Raw genomic sequence first — 15,192 nt, 5'->3', positions numbered from 1 at the left:
CTGTTATCAGCACACTCTATAAAACACTCCACACCTCAACCTGAAAGTGACACATATCACCTGAATGTTTGAGAACAGAGAGTGATCATATATTAAATGTTTCTGTCGGTATGTGTCGGAGCGGACGGACATTTTTCCCTCCTCCATCACCCGTCCTGTTATCTGTGGGAGTCGTGGAGGCCGGCCTGCCTCCTTCATCCTGCCGCTGTGTGAGGCTGCAGATAACGATGGCGGGTGAACACACACTGTTTGATCTTCACATTATCAGCTAACCTTTCATGTGACTCACGAGTTTGTTCCTGCTGCTGTGATCGTGATGGCTCTCAGGCTCAAAGTTTGTTTGCTGAAGTGTTTTATAGCGGAAACGCTGCAGTGTGAGTGTGTGTGTGAGTCAGATGCCGAATGAACTGAAATGTCATAAAATATCTTCACAGTTTTGTGTATGAAGTGTTGAATGTTAACATTAACACATAAAGGAAGTCGTTTGTTGAGGCTCGACTCAGAGAGATGCTGATGTTTAGCTCTCGTAGCTTCAGTGGCGTCTTATCGACAGACTGTCTGGAAACCTGCACACCTGTCGCACACGATCAATAATACGGAAACAGACTCATGCGATAAACTCTTCGCATTGCAGAACATGTAATTCATCAAGTATCTTATCAAGTATTTTATATTCCAGTTTTAAAGGAGCACTCTGTAGTTTTGTGTTCTGATAATCAAACTGTCTTTGTTTCCATGACTGGATGAACTAACTGACCTTAAAGAACAACATTCATACTGTTTTACTTTGTTTACATGTGGCGGACCCTGCCACCTCTCTCGCTTTAAACAGTGTTCTGGGACCTTATTCGCCTCTGAGAACCGCTTGTTGATTCATTTATGGAAATATGTTTGTATTAGTACTTCATTAATTTAGTAAATATTAAAATTCTGACCTTAAATTTGCTCCAAAAACTACTTAGCGCTCCATTAATGTAAATAATGTGGATATTGATCAGTATTCAGTACAATTTTACCATTCTGACAGTTTTAATACTCACTAGTTGTTGTGTTAGCATCTCCAGACGAGCCATCCTGCTAACGTTAGCTGGGCTGACACTGTTAGCATCGCTAGCGCTAACACAAACAGCGCCTGCTTCTCATTGCTGTTCAGTAATGTTGTCATCATCAGTGACCACTTGACTTCAAACATGGATTTGGACCTAATTTCCCTCTGAGAACAGTTTGTTTATTCAGTTTTTCGGGGATAAAAATATATTTTTGAATTTTTATTTGACCTCTTTCTTTTTTGTAAATATTAAAATTGAGTGTGAATCTCTTCTACTGTAGAAAAAAAAATGTGTTTGTCTCTTCGTTGACTTCTGTCCTTCCGCTTTCGTGTCTGAACGCTGTAAACTCTCTGTTTGGTCTGAAGTACAATAAATACACGCCTCACTATTTTATAAAAGTGTATAGTGTTTATATTTGTGCACTTTATAGAGAAAGAAAACTACCTGTACCTGTATGACGAGATGTCTAAAGGAGTAACAGCTGAGTCAATTAAACATTTCATTTGCGTCCATCGTTCTTCATCAGCTGATGAAATGCCTTGACCAACAGTAGATATTGTTATAATATGAGTAATGTATCCTATCATATCATGTCGCACAGTTTATTATAATATCTTGACCGTATTTAAATACATGTGTAATAAGTTTTCAACAAAATTAATGTTTTTATAGATTAGATGCTTTTGCTGTCTGTCAGAGCTCTTTGTAAACTCTGTTTTTAAAGGTGCTCTATGAAATTAAGTTATAATTAACATTATGAATATGATATTATTTATGATATTGTTTTTTATGAACAGCGTATCACTTATTGATGAATTTCCACAGGTACAGTTTGGATCCACAAGCCAAGAATGACGTCAGCATTGAATCATCACAAACTGCTTTTGTCGCTGAGGCAGATCTGATCACACAAACACACACACATACACACACTCTCTATGTCTCTCTATGAATATATTATGTATCATTCTGATGTAAGCCGACAAAAATAGCACAATGACCTGTCTTTCTATGTGTGTGTGTGTGTGTGTGTGTGTGTGTGTGTGTGTTCCTATAAAAACCACTCAGCTGAGTGCCGACCAATCAGATGATGACGCCCCGGTGACATCACAATGATGCAGAAACAGGCATAAACACGAGAGGGTGATGCAGATGAAACACACACATCTTTTATTTTATATCTTGAGAGGAAACATTTTGTTTATAGAACTGCAGGAAGTCATTAATCAATCATCTCTTTCCAAATAAAACATCTTGTACAGTTTGTTGTGTTTTATACTTTAATGTGTAAATTTAAATGTTGCTGATTTAACACGTGTCACTTTGGACATCAGTTTGAGTTTCAAGATCGAGCTCCACATGCTCAGTACAATCTCTTGAGTCTGTGTGCACATGTCAAACAATACTGCAGAATGAAAATGGGACACACTTTGTAATAAGGTCTTTGTGTTAAGTGTTGGTTAATAGGTTTAAAGGCTCTTACGATCTATTAAAAACAATTATTAACAATAATGAAGTTAGGAATAACATCATAAACATGTTTTAGATTATGATACATCTATAAATACTTGTAGGAATTCAGTAAATTGGATTGTTAATAAGCTTGAGTTTCTTATAATTGTTAATAACAGCATTATAGACATTTTTTTTGCATTCTGTTACCATATTTCTTTATGGGTTTTCAGGATGCCTCTCTTCGCTGAAACTGAAGGCCGGCGCAGGCCTCTCTTTACTGAAACTGAAGGCCGGCGCAGGCCTCGCTTTGCTGAAACCGAAGGCCGGCGCAGGCCTCTCTTTGCTGAGACCGAAGGCCGGCGCAGGCCTCTCTTTGCTGAAACTGAAGGCCGGCGCAGGCCTCGCTTTGCTGAAACCGAAGGCCGGCGCAGGCCTCTCTTTGCTGAGACCGAAGGCCGGCGCAGGCCTCTCTTTGCTGAAACCGAAGGCCGGCGCAGGCCTCTCTTTGCTGAAACCGAAGGCCGGCGCAGGCCTCTCTTCGCTGAAACTGAGGACTGGCACAGGCCTCTCTTGAAAACTGAAACTGAAGGTTTCTCTGATCTCTTTATTTCCCACACTGGTCAGAACTTCAGGCAGGAGGAGTTCTGGATGAGCAGAGTTTGGATCCAGAACCACAGGAGTGTAGGAGACCTTCTCCTTCATCTTGTTCCAGATGTTGTAGCTCAGGTTGCCCAGGTGTTTGGCCTCGTCTATCAGAGCTCCTGAGACCAGCTGTGGATCCTCCAGCAGGGGGCGCTGCTGGACTCTCTTCACTGCAGCCTTGTAGTTCTGCAGGAATGAGACGTCTTCAGCTCTCAGCTCCTCCTCTGTGGTTCTGATCGTGTCTGACAGAGCTGCTATGTCTTTACCCAGAGCTGCAGTCTTCTTCTTCATCATCTGACTCTTCTGCTCCTCTTCCTCCCTCAGAGCAGAGATCCTGGCCTCCTCTTCCTCTTCTAGAAACTGATGAAGCTTCTTAAACTGCTCTCTGATCTTCTTCTCTGTGTGTCGGGCCTGGACCTTGATATCTTCTACTGTTTGATCACAGTTTCCTTTAACTTGTTTGAAGACCTTCAGTTTGTCCTGTAAGGGCTTCAGGGACTTCTGCAGCTCTTCTTTAAGATCCTGTGCAGCTTCATCGATGGGTCTGAATTTGTGGTTGTTGTGTGTTTTTGAGTCTCTGCAGACGACACACACCGGCTGCTGATGGTCCAGACAGAAGAGTTTCAGTTTCTCACCGTGCAGACTGCAGAGAGGCTCAGACCCAGTTGAAGGTCTGTCATCTTTTTTCAGTATGAAGCTCTCACACAGGTTCTTTAGTATCAAGTTGCACGGTGGTTCACTTCTTGATGATCTTCTCTTACAAACTGGACACTCCTGTGTTTGTTTCCCTCTCCACCACGTCTGCAGACAATCTTTACAGAAGCTGTGGCTGCATGACAGGAGAACAGGATCTTTGTAGACGTCGTGGCAGACAGGACAGGAGAGATCCTCCTCTAAGATGGAAGCCATCGTGGTTGAAAAATGCTGAAAAAAGCAGGAAGTGAGCGCACTGGAAATCAATCGATCATGTCTATCAACTATCAACATTTAAGGATTAATTTTTATTAGTGGCAAACTGTTACACAGTTTTTCTCTTGTTTCTGTCCTCTGTCAGTGTTAGTTGTGAGTCAGTTGTGAATCTCTCCCATCTCTCTGTCTGTGTGGCTGTGAGAAATGAAAGTTAACATACTGTGTTTGTCTCTGGAAAGTCATGCAAGGGATGAAACTTTATCAGCCCAAACTGCCAAGAGCCCCATCAAATAAACCCCATAAACTTGTGATTAAGATTAAGTTATCCATTGTTTTTGTTTTATTGTTGGTGGTAAACTCACATTCAGTGTGTGAAGTCAACTGCAGGTTGAAGAAGAAGTGTTTCCAATTTGAAATGGAGGTAAATCTCTCCTTGGCTGTCTCTCCGTCCCAGAGCACTGACAATAACACACTGTGTATTTCCTGATTTGTCTCTGGTGAGTCATGCGGGGCGTGGATTGCGGAAGTGAAGAGTGAAGCTGTAACGGCTGCCATACAAACTTGGCACAATTCATTTAAAAGGTACAAAGTAGAAAAATGCCTGTGTTTAATCCCTTAGTGCAACACACAAAAGAGTAATTATATAAATGAATGAAAAGTAAAACTTGAGGTGTCTCACAGTCTGAGGAGTGAAGCTGCTGTGTAGTCTGATGGTACAGCAGCAGATACTTCTGTATCTGTTGTCAGATGGCAGCTGCGTGAACAGACTATGTTTGGGTGCTCGTTGTGTTTTAAGGCCCCCACACACCGCCCAGACGTCCAACTGTCTTATCCAACCACTCTCAGACCACTCTGTTGCCTCTTGTCTGACCCATTCGGCATAGAAAAACAAAGTGCACACAGTATGGTCATACAAGGAGCACACAACCAATCAGAGTATCCAATGGTCCAGACGGCCAACGGCCAACCTCCTTAGACTTCGCATGTTGAATCGGAGCAGACAACGTCTATGCGGCTCCGAAAGCTTCCAACGCAGCTGAACACACGGAACAGATTTGTTCCCGACCTTGTCCGAGTCTCCCCAAAAGCTTCAGATGTTGGACCAGTGTTCCTGCCTTTAGTTTATTCTGCCGACGCTACGTTGACCAGGATCTGACTCATGGTCAGCATCTTGAAAGGCAAAACCTTTATGAAGGCGTTTAAGCGTCTGAGATCCAAGATGGGACGTAGGCCTCCGTCTTTTTTTGACCCGAGGAAATACAGAGAGTAAAAGCCAGTGAGCTGTTCACTTGGCTCTACTCTCATAATCGCATCCTTTTGTAGAAGGGTCAAAATTTCCCCTGCTAAAATTTGTGCCTGGACTGGGTCCCTGACCATGGTCATACAGACCCCAGAGAAAGGGGGGGTCGCCACCAAAACTGGATCCTGTACCCTGTGGACACTGTAGCCAGCACCCAGGGGTCCAAAACCCTTTCTTCCCAACTGTCCAGGCAAAGCTGGGAAGAAACTGCCACGGCCGTCCCTCCACCCCTATGGGGCACTGGCCTGACGTCCCGAACCCCTGGGGGGGTGCCTCCTCTGGGACGCCTCCTTACCGGGAGGACTGGGCTGAAACCGCTGCTGACGGCTAGACGGCAGTTATGTACCACCAGAGGCCGAGAATCCAGCATGCTGCCGCCACGGTTCCTGGCGAGCACCAGGTGTGAATGCTGGGGACCCCTAGAACCATACCTGGGAGCCGTGGGTCTGCTAAAGGTGCGCCGCACACAGTCTCTATTGCGGCAAGACTGTTTGGCTATGTCCAAACAGAGTCAGGGTGAAAAACACGTGCAGGCACAATTGGCATGTTTGTGAGCTCCTTCCTAATGTTCTCTGGAAGGGATGTTTGCGCCAACCAAATCTGCCTCCTGGACATCATGACGGATGACATAACCACATCCCTAGTAAGTTGGGAATGAGTGACAAGGGCAGAGTCTATCAGGCTCATAGTGTCCTGATCCTCTGGGTTAGCTGTCCTCCTGAAGGCCGCCAACAAGATGGTAAGCGCATTGCCAGAGCGGGCATCCTGGGTGGCAGCATTGTAAGAGCGACACACCAAACGGTCAGTCTATTTGCATTCCTTTACAGTTCAGCGGGGGTTAGTGGTCACCCGTTCTGGGCCCAGAGACATAAGGGCTGCCATCTCCCTCTCCACCAGTGGCATGTCCCCATGCCAGTGTCAGGAGCATACAGGACCTTTGTCAGACTCTGGCATCCAGCACTGAACTGTAGTGCACCACTTGGGGCATTCCACGATTTCCTGAGCACCTGCAAATAATCTGCCGCCACAGGAACAGATATGGGGTGCTTAGACTGGGAAATACCAGCCCAAACACCATCCATTGGAGCAGGTGCCACAACTGGGATGTTGAGTCCCACAACCTTCACCGCACTCATATTTTTGGAAATTATGTCGATGGCAGAAGACTTGCCCCCATCAGTGGGACTGAGGGTGGACCTCCCCTCAACTGCAGAGGACCTGAGACGCTCGTCTGACCCAGCAGTGTCAGACTCTTCACTGCTCCCAAAAGACGAGCCTCGTGCATACAGGGAGATAATGTCCGGAATATCACCTCCATCCTCCTGACCAGAGGCCAACTCATCAGGGGAGGGCTCCCTCAAGTGTCCCTCCCCCGGTGTGCCTGTCATGGCAGGCCACTGGGCCTCCACCCTGCCCAATCTCTCTGACAGACCACATATGGCAGCCAGGATTTGCAGTTGGGAGACTCCCTGGACATCCTGGCCAGCTCGAGCATCCACCGGGTCATCTGAGGGCTGGACAGCCTGATTCTCACCAGAGCCACGCCTTCTCTTACGAGTAAGGGTGTGTTTATGTTTATGCTTCCGGGAGCGTGTCTTAGGAACATGCACCCCCTCACTGAACTGGGATAAGGTTGCGCTGCCCCTGCACGAACAGACAGTTCCAGTCGCTTGGCTCTGCAAGCCTGTTCCTCACTGGGCAGATCGACTGCCACCGCACAGGGGTTGGCAACATCCTCCAACACATGGGCCATACCCAAACAGGAGGGGCACTTATGATAGCCTTCATGGGGGTCCATAACACCCCGGCAAAAGAGACAGGCATGAGAGGTCATTCCTCTGTGTAACCAACAGCTACAAATAGCTGCTCAAAGGGAAACCAAAAACCAGGCTGCACACAACCGGAGAACAAAAAACAACCCGCCTACTGTAAAAAACAGGGATTTAGGGCGAACAAAAATTTCTACTACTGCACCTTTAAGTTTATGTAAAACCGAAAATAACCCAAAAACGAGAGAAGACTGAACAAGCCTGGCTACAGCGCACAGAGGCAAGGGGACTACCTATTGACCTATCTGATCACACACACACACACACACACACTCTCTCTCCAAAAATAACATAATGACACTCACTACCTGTCTTTGTGTGTGTGTGTGTGTGTGTGTGTGTGTGTGTGTTCCTATAGAGTGCCGACCAATCGGATGATAACCCTCTGTCTATATCACAATGATGCAGAAACAGGAATAAACACGAGGGTGATGCAGATGAAACACACATATCTTTTATTCTTAATCTTGAGAGGAAACATTTTGTTTGCAGGAAATCATCATTTGTTCATCTCTTTTCAAATAAAACATCTTGTACAGTTTGTCATGTTTTATACATTAATGTGTAAATTTAAATGTTGCTGATTTAACACGTCACTTTGGACATCAGTTTGAGTTTCAAGATCGAGCTCCACATGCTCAGTACAATCTCTTCTTGTTATAGTACGTGAATATGAACACATTTCCTTCTTCCTCTTTTTGGCCTAAAGATAAATAATCATATAAGGTTACAGATTGAATAACATCCAGAAACCCACTTCAAAGATTTAATATGTTTAATAATATTTATGTGCATTATAATGCCTAAAATCTACATTTTATTTATATATATATTTTGTGTACTTACATTATTTCAGTAGTTGTGGGGTATTAGGAGTGATTAATCAGCCCAATTTCATGACTCTATTTGATTCCGATTATTGAAGTCTCTATTCGATCAGTCAGCTGCTGAATTATTTTACTTCTCCTTTGAGTAACACCTCACAGCCATTAACAGCCATAATTCACATTAGCTTCCATTAACTGCTGACATTATGAGCTGTAAAGGTCATGTATGAGACTGTGGCTCTGGATGATCTGGATCATTGCAGGTTATTGCTACCCTGTATGCAGAGTTGAGGGACTCTTGCATGGAAAGGTTTGACTCCTTGTAAAGATTTGGAATCGATTTAAGCGTGAAAAAGCTCCAGGATGGAATAATATAGCTTGGCTCCAGTCTGTGGACCATGTAGCGGAAGCCAGTAAGAGGAGGACTTCAGTTTGTATTACAATTTTAAAAAATAAATAAAATTGATCTTTGGAAATTTAATAATCGAATTTAGTAAGTTGGACTGTTAATAAGCTTGAGTTTCTTATAATTGTTAATGAAACAGATCGACTCTGTTGTCTTCTATTATTCTGTTTTATCGTTCTATTAAACAATACAACAGTAAACATTTTGTTGCTTCATCTTTTATTTGTTTTCTCCTCTCTTCAATGAAATACAATCATATCCACCACAGTATTCAATAAATCTGAACAGTAAAAGTAGATGAAAGCAATCAAAAACAGGTTAAAACATTACATTACAAAAATGTTAAACTTTGGCATTTACATCACGGTCTACAGCTGATTTTCTTATTAAGAGTGAACTAAAAAGAAAGCGACAGCAGTTAAAGCTCCACACCTAAAATAACCAATCATGAACAGGAGTGTGATGTCATTAAGGCACACAGATGCTCCACATTAGACCCACAATCTTACACGTCTGTCTGTCTTCTACTTCTTATGTCAAACAGTAGAAAACCTCCTTAGATTAATGAGAACGATACAAAACTTTAAACTAAAGCAAAACTAGACTGAAACTTATATGCCTTTTACCATAAAGCAAAATTATTGGCATTTTGTGTTATTTGGCGATAGTACAGTTACAGAGTGCAAAACCACTGTAGTAAATACAGATCACAGGTCAGTAACAATGTGTTCACTCTACCATCAATAATGATTTAAAGTAACATTACTTTACTTTAAAGGCACAGTGAAATCAAGAATACATTTTACAGGTTTTAATCCTTTTGTCCCTTTTTAATTATTCATGTATCTCTTAGACATACGAGAATCCCCTTAAAGGTGCATTATGTAAGAATTGCCCACCTCAAGCGAGGTCACTTTAATCGCAAACAGCCAGAGATGGACAGAGTACTCGACCCCAGTATTTGAGTAAGAGTACAAATACTACTGGTCAAAATTTACTCCGTTACAAGTAAAAGTAGCTCAGTCGACATGTTACTCGAGTAAGAGTGGAAAAGTACTTGCTTTTAAAAGGTACTTAAGTATCCAAAAGTACATGCTTTTTAAATTTACTTTAAGTAAAAGTAAGAGCAAGAGTAAATTTCTTATTTTTCACATCAATGAATTACTATAATTTTTTCTAAAAGAATTTAAGGACCTTTTAACTCTTGTTTCTGATAATTAACTCTTTGAAACCACCTGCACTGATGTGCTTGCTTTTAGAACCACAATGTTATATAAAGCCTGCAGAAACACCTATAAAAACAAATAAAATGAATGGGATCACAGGAGGACAGCAGATGTTGCAGATGCAGATGTTTATTAACTATCATTAAAACTGTAACCAAATGAACCTGCACCGTCCAACTAACTCTCTATCATTTAGCTAAGTTGGGAACTGGAACCCCCTCAAAGACCAATGTTGTCCCCAGACCACTGGCTGAGAATCACTGCTTTACAAAAAACTACATCTCTGCTTTCAATAACTCAATGTTGAAGTCACTTGACTTTACAGGAAGGACATGTACCAGTACAATATAGGAGCACAACAAACTCTGTCTCCCCATGTCTGTCTGGTCTCCCCATGTCCCCATGTCTGTCTTCCTGTGTCTGTCCGTGTGTAGTATGGAAAGACGTTAACACCAGAGAGGAAAAACATTGACACTGTGTGTACTGTCCATCATATTTGAACTACAAATGCTCTGCATGGATTAATCTACCTTTACAACAATACTGCTTTCAGCAAGACAAACTCAATGAATGAAATAAAACCACAACACACACACACACACACATGCGCACACACACACACACACACACACACACACACACACACACACACATGCGCACACACACACGCACACACTCACACACACACAGCGCCACTTCCTACAAAATGTAGCTTTTGTGATCAACACACACTCACATTCTCACAACATGATGACATTGACCGGGACAAATAGAAAATAACATGGTGAAAGTCTGGTTAACTTACGTCAACGTGTTTCTTTAAGTTGGACGTGGAGTTGTTGAAAGCAGAGAGGTAGTTTTTCTTCGGCAAACACAATAAACATTTAAAAATATATGTCTGTTTGTCTGTGTCCACGTTTTTTACTCTGTCAAACTCAAACATGGAGTCCAGATAAGGCCAAGGATTTTCTGAAAGTTCCTGCTCCGGATCATTATCAGACTCAGACTGAGACTCTGCAGATTGTCTTTCTTCTCCTGATGCAGCCGTTGTCGCGGATTTGTGTTGACAAACGCAGTCGAGAGCGTGGCTACTTTGGTGGTATCCTTATGGGGAGGGATGACGTATTTCCGCTTTTACGTAGATCCCAGTGGAGAGCATGCACTGTGATAGGTACTTCTTTGACAAACACAGCTTGTGTCCAATAGTATTTTAGATTTAAAAAAAAAAAAAAAGAGCAGACCTGAAAGTAACGAGTACTTTTCAGCCTTCCTAGAAATTAACTCGAGTAAAAGTAAAAATATTTGTCTTGGAAATGTATTCAAGTAAGAGTAATAAGTACCAAAGAAATCTAATACTCAAGTAAAGTACAAATCCTCTGGATATGTACTTAAGTACAGTACTCAAGTAAATTTACTCCGTTACTGTTCACCACTGCAAACAGCCACTAACTGTAGCAGCCGTTCACTAATTAGTTCAGTTAGCTGCGCAGCTAGCGGTCCAGACTGTAAGCTTGGGGTTGTATAATGAGACAGAACAACGTTGGGAGCATACACATACACATACATATAAAGAGCATATGTATGTGTATATAATATAGTTCGAATTCTAAAATAGAATGTTTGGTCAGTAGTTTGGGACTCTCACCTTCCTGCTTAGCAGGAAGAACAGAGGAGAACATTTCTGGTGCATTTCCAATTTTTGGAAATCAGAAGACTGAATCACAACAACCATAAAGCCTCATATATGTATTTTTTCACCCCAAATCCAAAGCCACCACCCGTGAGTGTACAGCTGCGGAGGTAAATTAGAGCTGCATGCAGGACTACAAGGGAGACACTGAGCAGTAACCAAGTAACTGTCATGTTTTTCTTGTCACAAATATTGGAATGATAGTCAAAAATATCATTAAAATGTATAGTTTTCTATAAAACAGCATCAGATTTTTTCGCTAGCCTATACAAGGGCCCAGTTACATTTACTTTCATGGGTCCCAAAGTCCCTGGTAGCGCCCCGGCTCGGCAGTGTCGTCGCAGTTGTCGACTCTGTTGTTTTCTATTATTCTGTTTTATCGTTCTATTAAACAATACAAAAGAAAACATTTTGTTGATTCACCTTTTATTTGTTTTCTTCTCTCCAATGAAATTCAATCACATCCATCACAGTATTCAATAAATCTGAACACATTTAACTCTTTCCTTCATTAAAAGTAGATGAAAACAAACAGGACAGGTTACAACATTCGATTTCGAGCAACATAAACATAAATCTTTGGCATTTACATCACAGTCTACAGCTGATTTTCTTATTCAAAGTGAACTAAAATGAAAGCGACAGCAGTGAAAGCTCCACACCCAAAACAATCAGTCATGAACAGAAGTGTGATGATGTCATTAAGGCACACAGATGCTCCACATAAGACCCACAATCTTAAACTACCTTCTACTTCTTATTTCAAACAGTAGAAAACCTCCTTAGAATAATGAGAATGATACAAAACTTTAAACTAAAGCAAAACTAGACTGAAACTTATCTGCATTCAATCATAAAGCAAAAAACAAGTTCGGCATTTTGTGCTATTTGGCGATTTGGCACAGTTACAGAGTGCAAAACCACTGTAGTAAATAAAAATCACAGGACAATTTGTCCACTGTACCATCAAAAATGATTTCAAGCTGGTATTTAAGGTAAAAGTTCCATTATTTTGCTTTAAAGGCACAGTGAAATAAGGTTGCATTTGACAAGTTTTAATCCCTTAACCCTTTGTTAGTCATTTATTTATCTCTTAAACAGTATCTGTGAAAAAAAATCCCCTTAAAAGGGTGCGATATGTAAGATTTGGCCACATCAAGTGAGGTCACTTCAATCCCAAACAGCCGCTTACTGTAGCTGCCATTAGCTAATTAGCTCAGCTAGCCGTGCAGCTAGGGAAATAGCAAATATATCTCTCTTCTCTTAATCCTGTAAAACACAAAAATATTTTTTATGGCTCATCTTAAATTCAAAAGTTCACAGTTCACTTCCTGTTGGCCAATAAGTCTTTGTCACAACAGACATTTTGACTTGTTGAGAAGGAAAACACAAATGTTACTGATATTGTAAACAGCTCTGTTCAAATGTCCACGTAAACTGTGATCGTGCAACAGAGCAGCACCCTGAATCTGTAGCAGCTAAATGTAATTCATCATTTTAAAAGGTTACTGTTCACATCTGTGCTTTTTCTTACTTTGACTTTTCAAAATGTCTTTTGTGATAAAAGAGAGAGCTTCTGTTCTATAATCACCAACAAGTACGAACCCACAATTTTCAATTTTGTGTCTCTTACTCTGATAAAATGACCAAGACAGAGACTTTAAAATCTGAAAACTCGTTCACAGACAGCTTCTATGCGCTGGAGATGTTTTTATATTTCACCAAAAGACATTTGTCTGCTCACACACATTATCAGTAATTTACAATTCACATTTTGATTAAGGTTGAACTCTTTTAATTTTACAAACAGGATCATCACCCATGTTTTGTCTGTTACGATCTATTTCAGGGCTTTAATCATCGAGCACCCAATCATCATCAAGATCTCTGCTGAGAGCGCTTGAGACGAAGCTGAGGACCGAGGGGTAGTAATCAAACCTCTCTGGGTTTTGGGGAATGATCTGTCCCTCTCCACGTCTCACACTGGTCAGACTGTCAGACAGGAGGAGTTCTGGATGAGCAGAGTTTGGATCCAGAATCACAGGAGTGTAGGAGATCTTCTCCTTCATCTTGTTCCAGATGTTGCAGCTCAGGTTGTCCAGGTGTTTGGCCACGTCTATCAGAGCTCCTGAGACCAGCTGTGGATCCTCCAGCAGGGGGCGCTGCTGGACTCTCTTCACTGCAGCCTTGTAGTTCTGCAGGAATGAGACGTCTTCAGCTCTCAGCTCCTCCTCTGTGGTTCTGGTCGTGGCTGACAGAGCTGCTATGTCTTTACTCAGAGCTTCAATCTTCTTCTTCATCATCTTACTCTTCTGTTTCTCTTCCTCCTTCAGAGCAGAGATCCTGGCCTCCTCTTCATCTTGGAGAAACTGATGAAGCTTCTTAAACTGCTCTTTGATCTGCTTCTCTGTGTTTCGGGCCTGTACCTTGATCTCTCTTGCTGTTTGATCACAGGTTCCTTTAACTTGCTTAAAATGTTTCAGTTTGTACTGTAAGGGCTTCAGGGACTTCTGCAGCTCTTCTTTAAGATCCTGTGCAGCTTCATCAATGGGTCTGAATCTGTGGTTGTTGTGTTTTTTTGAGTCTCTGCAGACGACACACACCGGCTGCTGATGGTCCAGACAGAAGAGTTTCAGTTTCTCACCGTGCAGACTGCAGGGAGGCTCAGACCCAGTTGAAGGTCTGTCATCTTTTGTCAGTATGAAGCTCTCACACAGGTTTTTTAATGCCAGGTTACGAGGTGGATCACTTGTTAGAGATCTTGCCTTACAAACTGGACACTCCTGTGTTTGTTTCTCTCTCCACCAGCTCTGCAGACAGTCTTTACAGAAGCTGTGGCTGCATGACAGGAGAACAGGATCTTTGTAGACGTCGTGGCAGACAGGACAGGAGAGATCCTCCTCTAAGATGGAAGCCATCGTGGTTGAAAAATGCTGAAAACAAAGCAGGAAGTGAGCGCTCTGAAAATCAATCGATCAGGTCTATCAACTTTCAACTATCAACATTTAAGAATTCTTTTTTATTTGTGGTAAACTCACGTTTAGTGTGTGAAGTCAGCTGCTACACAGTTTTTCTCTGGTTTCTGTCCTCTCAGTGGAAGTTGTGAGTCAGTTGTGAATCTCTCCCGTCTCTCTGTCTGTGTTGGAGTTTCTTTTACTGAGGAATGAAAGTTAATACACTGTACTTCCGGGTTTGTCTCTGCCAAACCTGCCAAGAGCCCCATCAAAGGCCTCATAAACTTGTGATTAAGATTAAGTTAACCATTGTTTTTGTTTTTTCTTGGCGGTAAACTCACTTTCAGTGTGAGAATTCAGCTGCAGGTTGAAGAAGTGTTTCCAATTTGAAACAAGGTAAATCTCTCCTTGGTTGTCTCTCCGTCCCAGAGCACTGACAATAACACACTGTGTATTTCCTGATTTATCTCTGGTGAGTCATTGCAGGGCGTGGAAGTGAAGAGTGAAGCAGTTAAGGCTGCCGTACAAACTTGGCACATATAGTTTAAAAGGTGCAAGGTTCATGTATTTGTTCGGAATGTTCTATTCTATTGTTTTTGATGCATATTTTATATAGTGTTTTATTGTATTGCGCTGAATGTACCTTCTGCTATGATGACTGAATGTCCCCTCTGGTATTAATAAAATCTATTTAGAGTTAAGGTTAGGGTTAGAAAATAGAAGGGTTAGAAAAATGCTTGTGTTTAATCCCTTAATGCAACACACAAAATGGATGAATAGTAAAACTTTTTGTTTGAGTACAGAGGATAAATTAAGGAGTCTCACAGTCTGAGGAGTGAAGCTGCTGTGCAGTATGGAGGTACGGCAGCAGATACTTCTGTATCTGTTTAAAATATGAAACACAT

The 15,192-nt window shown here is 42.0% G+C and overlaps 2 protein-coding genes across 3 annotated transcripts; both read right to left on the bottom strand.

The window, feature by feature from the left end:
- Positions 1–2,236: 2,236 nt before the first annotated feature.
- Positions 2,237–4,995, bottom strand: LOC115582916 (tripartite motif-containing protein 35-like). The gene is made up of 2 exons (XM_030419152.1): positions 4,418–4,995; positions 2,237–4,070 (listed from the first exon to the last, which is right to left on the bottom strand). The coding sequence occupies exon 2, from the start codon at positions 4,053–4,055 to the stop codon at positions 2,721–2,723; it is 1,335 nt and encodes a 444-aa protein (XP_030275012.1). The 5' UTR covers positions 4,056–4,070; positions 4,418–4,995; the 3' UTR covers positions 2,237–2,720.
- A 6,764-nt stretch (positions 4,996–11,759) lies between these two features.
- Positions 11,760–14,723, bottom strand: LOC115583251 (tripartite motif-containing protein 35-like). 2 transcript variants are annotated; one of them, XM_030419897.1, is made up of 3 exons: positions 14,629–14,723; positions 14,372–14,489; positions 11,760–14,266 (listed from the first exon to the last, which is right to left on the bottom strand). In XM_030419897.1, the coding sequence occupies exon 3, from the start codon at positions 14,249–14,251 to the stop codon at positions 13,187–13,189; it is 1,065 nt and encodes a 354-aa protein (XP_030275757.1). In that variant the 5' UTR covers positions 14,252–14,266; positions 14,372–14,489; positions 14,629–14,723; the 3' UTR covers positions 11,760–13,186. The 2 variants fall into 2 exon arrangements, with proteins under 2 accessions (XP_030275757.1, XP_030275756.1); XM_030419896.1 differs by having other exon boundaries at positions 14,372–14,712.
- Positions 14,724–15,192: the final 469 nt, after the last annotated feature.

The sequence above is a fragment of the Sparus aurata genome, chromosome 6 (assembly GCF_900880675.1).
Source record: "Sparus aurata chromosome 6, fSpaAur1.1, whole genome shotgun sequence".
Classification (NCBI taxonomy): domain Eukaryota; kingdom Metazoa; phylum Chordata; class Actinopteri; order Spariformes; family Sparidae; genus Sparus; species Sparus aurata.
This window is presented reverse-complemented; position numbering and strand designations above follow the sequence as displayed.

Bases quoted from the DNA above. Each gene is read 5' to 3' on its own strand.
- LOC115582916 (XM_030419152.1), bottom strand. From the start codon at position 4,055: ATGGCTTCCATCTTAGAGGAGGATCTCTCCTGTCCTGTCTGCCACGAC.
- LOC115583251 (XM_030419897.1), bottom strand. From the start codon at position 14,251: ATGGCTTCCATCTTAGAGGAGGATCTCTCCTGTCCTGTCTGCCACGAC.